Genomic DNA, 5,667 nt, shown 5'->3' with positions numbered 1-5,667 from the left:
TTTTAACTTTTTAGGTGACGTTCGACAAGGACGTATTAGAGGGCATTGAATCTGCGAAGGCGAAATTCTGCGGGGGGTGATCGCGGTAATTAATTCCGCTAGGGTTGTTGGATACGAAAATATCGACGATTTCAAGGACAAGGAGGACAAGGAGTTTCTTTAACATAACGCGATTAGTATTCGGCTTGATTGCCGAGTACAATCCAGATTTTAATATATTAACAATAATCATGCTGTACCGTTCGAACAAGATGCCTGACACATCGCCACCTTATTCAAATCCGGATGATGCCTCGAGATCCGTGGAGGAACCTACAGATCGAACGCAGCTAAGAGAACGTATTCTTGCACTTTTTCCTTTTCCCAAAGAAAACCCCGAGACAGGTAAGTTAATAATATGACTAGACTGCGAATGTTCAGGAATTTTTACTTGTATACGTGCAATAAAAAAACATGTATGCAGAATATATGCATAAATATTAACATTACATCTAGATACGCATAATCGTGAAAAACTTTATATCAATATATTGACACAAATCATCAGTAGTTCGGGTCAATCATTGAGTCGTTCAAACTACGAGTTTATCATTCTCTAACAAGAAAGTAATGGCTTTCAATAAACCATTCATAACATTCATCATATCGTGCATTTTTGTTTTATTTCAATTCGATGATGCACGTCATTAATATGTTATCCTATAATAGTTTCATTGAAGCCTTTGTTCATCAATAAACCGTCATCGTTTAAATGTCTGTTCGTAAATAATGTATAATATCACTGAAATCTTTGTTCACATTTAGTTTCAAAACAGAACAAGAAGCGTTCAAACAACAAAAGAAAATCAAAGCGCTCCAAACCCAGAGAGGAGGTCTCTCATTGGATTCCATCACACCTCCAGAATTCAAGAGACGTAAATTCGAGGATATGTGGCATAAATACGTGGACAACTGGCGTGAATGTCTGGTGGAGGGGAGTAAATTCGTGGATAAAAAGCTCAAAAACGTGGTCAACTGTCGCGAATTCGCTCATGAGCGGCAAGAATTCTTGTTTGAATGGCGCGTATCAACGACCGAATGTCAAGTGTCAACGATCGAATGGCTGGTATCAATGGTTGAATGGCAAGTATCCATTGTGGAGTGACAAATATCCATTTTTGAGTGACAAATATCCATTGTTGAGTGACAAATATCCGTTGTTGAGTGACAAATATCCATTGTTGATCGACAAGTATCCATTGTTGAGTGGCAACTATCAGCAGCCGTATGGCAAGTATTCACAGCCGGATGGCAAGTATCCGCAGTGGAATTTCCAATATCAGTGGTCGAATGTCGAGAATTTGTGTCCAAATGTCGCGAATTCATGGACATATCGCGTGCATTTATGTATAAATGACGAGAATTTATTGAGGAATAACGAGAAATCTTTGATAAATGACAAGAAATCTTTGAGAAATGACAAGAAATCTTTGAGAAATGACGTGAATTTTGCTTAAATCGCGAGAATCCATGGTCAAATGTCGGGAATCCGCATTTAAGGGACACGTATGCGTGGCCAGTTGGCAAGAATACAGTTTTAGATTTAAGCTACTGGTACTATTGAGCAAAAGATCCACTAAGAATTTATAGGTTTAATTTTATGGAGACATACAATGGCAACAAAAATAAGCACATGTATTTACATAGAGGATAATCTTGTAAAATAAGTATCTCTCTTTTCAATTAATCTTTGTATAAGTAAGTATCCGATATTATCTAATATAAAATAGTCCTAATTTGTTGAATACTTAGAGTTATTTGTTGTTATTTAGGAGTCTCCTGTTTAGGAGTTTACTGTGAATAAACGAATTATTTAATTTGATTTCAGTCGTTTTGAAATTATTACTTCTTTTGGAACTTCAACAGGAATCAACTTAAAGTAATACGACTTTTATTACGAAAGGTACCGTTTCGTTTGTACCGATATAAAGAATTTTGTGTATATATACGACGGAGATGAAAGGACATCGGGGCCTTTCGTTTGGAATTTTTGGGAAGACTTTCAATACTTTAGTCTAAACCTTTCATTATAACGGCATTTGAATAATAAGACTTAGAAGTAGTTATTTATGATTTAATTCGATCATGTGTGCCCGAGAATTATGACAATAGGCTTGGGCTCGAAGTGACACAACGGGTCGCTAAACGTAGCCAAGGTCACGAGATGGACGTTTTTACCTAACAGAGGGATGGAGTAATTCAATAACTTTCCTTAAAAATATAGTTGACCCGCTCCCTTACCCGCTCCGCTGCCTCCTTCCGCAGCATAACTAGCTCGCAGAAGGAGGCTACGGCCTTCCTGCCCCTCTCGCTCGTTAGCAATGCTTCAAAAATTGCTGGCGGCGAGAGGTCGCATCCTATTTCCCCGGTGAGAGAGTGTCGCGGCGCTGCCCACGCCGGGCAATGTTTCAGCGTGTGCTTATTATTATTAGACGCTCGAAGTGAGCGTCGACTGTCCAGTGGCTATCGAGAGTCAGGCCCAAATATCTCATACTGGTCCTGTCCCGATCTCTGCCCCCACCAACCCCAGGCGATAGTTCGCCGGAGGCGACCCGTAATCGGCCTTCCGGCAAAACCACATTGCCTCGGACTTTTCGGGGGATACCTTCAGCCCCAACACTTTGATCGTGGCGACCGCGCAGGCTACCGCCAGTTCCGCTAGAAGAACGGTCCTGCCCCATGTCGATCCCCATACCAGCGCCTACGTACCGTCGGCGTAGCACGTCAGCGCCGAGTCTGGGGGCATCGGTGCCCGAAGTACCGTGTCGTACGCGGTGTCCCACAGCAACGGGCCCAGTACCGAACCTTGCGGTACGCCACGGCACACTGCCCTTCTCATCATCCTTCCGCCACGCCGGTGTAGACGATACTACGGTCCCGGAGGAAGGCCCGGACCACACCCCGCAGGTAAGCGGGCACCCGATGGAACTTGGTGGCCCGGCTTATCCTGTCCCAGGAGATGCTGTTGAAGGTATTGACCACGTCTAGCGACACAGCCAGCGCCACGTAACCATACCGCACGGCCCCCTTGACGAGGGTGCGGACACGGCCGATGGCATCGGCGCGTAGACCGTCCCCTCCGGAAGCTAAACTGGCTGCTGTGTAGCCCGGGAGCACGTCGGGACAAATACAACTTATATAATATATATATATGTTATATAAGTCGTATTTGTGCGTGTGTGTGTGTAATATACATCCTTAAAACAAGGCTTAGAATATAATTGGAAATGCATACTACAATGAAAATATTATGTCCCTTGAAATAATCCATATTTCGGCCGAGGCACTCAACAACTATTCAATCGTATTAGCTCGGACCCACATTATTTGCAAGGAACTACTGATTTATTGTTCATAAACCATAAGAATTAGAGATTTTGCTTATGCGGAGATCCTTTATTTATACAATACATACCTAAAGTTGACATAACGGTAAAGCATGGAATAAGTGGAATTTACCCTTACGGTAATCCAGGACTACCCCCACCCTGAGAGCGACCGATGGTAGGGGATGACACTTATTACTAGTTCGACATCATTTACTTGTTATTTGGTTAAACATCTTCGGTCAAGAGTCACCTAGTCTTCGCTCTTCTGTGAGAACACTCGTAGACACTTGTAGTAATCAAAAGTTTTTGGAAATTAATAGTGATTTTTTAATTGATAACTCAGTGTTAAGTGATATTATAATTGTTATCTCAGTGTTAAATGACATTTTAATTGTTAATTAAACAAGCATTGAATCTACGAAGGCGAAATTCGGGGGCGTGATCGTGCTAATTAATTCCGCTAAGGTTGTTGGCTACGAAAATATCTACGATTTCAAGAACAAGAAGTCACATTCTGCTGACCAGTGTAGACGTGTTTTCGAAACTAACGTCTGGAGTTAATTTAATATAACGCGCTTAGTGGTCGACTTGCTGTCGGAGTACGATTTAATAACTAAACAATAATTATACCGGACATTTCGGACATGAGACATCGCGTACCAAATACTGATGGTACCTGGAGACCCGTGAGGGATAACGTAGTGGACCCTACAGTTCCAACGCAGAGAGGAGCACTAATACCTGCACATTCTTCATTTCGTGCAGAGAACACCGTAGCAGGTATGTCAGTATTACGGCTAGTATGCAATTTTTAGGAATTTTCATTTTTATACGTGCAATAAAAAAGCATGTAAGCAGAATAAATGCATAAACTTTCACGGTTTATTCACGATTATGTGTATTTAGATGTAAATTTGTTGCTAACAATATGTTGACACAAACCATCAGTAGTTTGGGTCAATCACTGAGTCGTTCAAACTATGAGTTTATAATTCTCTAACAAGAAAGTAATGGCTATTAATACATCATTCATACAATATATATCGCGCATTTTGTTTCATATCTATTCGAAGATGCACGTCAGCAATATCTTATCCAATAATAATTTCATTGAAGTCTTTCTTCATTAATAAACCGTCGTCTTTTATATGTCTGTACGTAAATAATATACAATAATAGCACTGAAATTTTTATTCACATTTAGCTCCAAAAGAAGAAAAGGAAATTAAGCGGTGGAAAACCACAAAACACTCACCAAAACGCTACAAAACCAGAGAGGAAGTCGCTCGTTACAATTCACCGGACCTCGGGCAATCCTCAATACCGCATGAAAATTCGTGCACAACTGGTGTGAATGTCAGGACGACTGGAGTGAATCGGTGGATGCACGGTGAGAATCCGCCGATCAACGGCGCGTATGCGCCGAACAACGGCGAGAATTCAATCAACAACGGCGAGAACCCGACCACCAATGGCGAGAATCCGATCATCAACAGCGAAGATCCAATTAACAGCGGCGCTTATCAGCCTATGAACGGCGCGTATCAGCCGATCATCGGCGAGTATCCGGTCAACAGCGGCGCTTGTCCGCCGATCAACGGCGAGTATCCGATAATCGACGGCGCGTATATGCCGATAAACGGCGCGAATCCGATCATGAACGGCGCGTTTCCGATCATGGACGGCGCGTATCCGATCATGGACGGCGCGTATCCGATCATGAACGGCGCGTATCCGATCATGGACGGAGCGTATCCGATCATGAACGGCGCGTATCCGATCATGGACGGCGCGTATCCGATCATGGACGGCGCGTATCCGATCATGAACGGCGCGCATCCGATCATGAACGATGTGTATCTGCCGACCAACGGCACGAATCCGACCATGAACGACGCTAATCCGACTATGAACGGCGCGAATCCGATCATGAACGGCGCCTACACGCCTATCAACAGCGCGAATCCGATCATCGACGGCGCGTATACGCCGATCAACGGCATGTACCCGCCGATCAACGGCATGTACCCGCCGATCAACGGCATGTACCCGCCGATCAACGGCGTGTACCCGCCAATCAACGGCGTGTACCCACCGACCAACGGCACGTATCCGATCAACAACGGCGCTTATCCGCCGATCAACGGCGCGTATACGCCGATCAACGGCGCGTATCCGCCGATTAACGGCGCGTATCCGCCGATCAACGGCGCGTATACGCCGATCAACGGCGCGTATCCGCCGATTAACGGCGCGTATCCGCCGATCAATGGCGCGTATCGGCCGATCAACGCCGAGT

The 5,667-nt window shown here is 44.0% G+C and overlaps 1 protein-coding gene across 1 annotated transcript; it reads left to right on the top strand.

Annotated features, from left to right (window-relative positions):
- The first annotated feature begins 251 nt into the window (after positions 1-251).
- On the top strand, positions 252-1,776 carry LOC139996271 (uncharacterized). Its single transcript, XM_072020525.1, has 2 exons — positions 252-384; positions 805-1,776. Exons 1-2 carry the CDS (start codon positions 252-254, stop codon positions 1,494-1,496), a joined length of 825 nt encoding a protein of 274 aa, XP_071876626.1. The 3' UTR covers positions 1,497-1,776.
- Positions 1,777-5,667: the final 3,891 nt, after the last annotated feature.

The sequence above is a fragment of the Bombus fervidus genome, chromosome 17 (genome assembly GCF_041682495.2).
Source record: "Bombus fervidus isolate BK054 chromosome 17, iyBomFerv1, whole genome shotgun sequence".
Lineage (NCBI taxonomy): Eukaryota > Metazoa > Arthropoda > Insecta > Hymenoptera > Apidae > Bombus > Bombus fervidus.
This window is presented reverse-complemented; position numbering and strand designations above follow the sequence as displayed.

Excerpts from the sequence above, each read along its gene's own strand:
- LOC139996271 (XM_072020525.1), top strand. The coding sequence starts at position 252 with ATGCCTGACACATCGCCACCTTATTCAAATCCGGATGATGCCTCGAGA. Across the intron at positions 385-804 it reads CAAAGAAAACCCCGAGACAG|TTTCAAAACAGAACAAGAAG; the intron begins GTAAGTTAATAA and ends GTTCACATTTAG.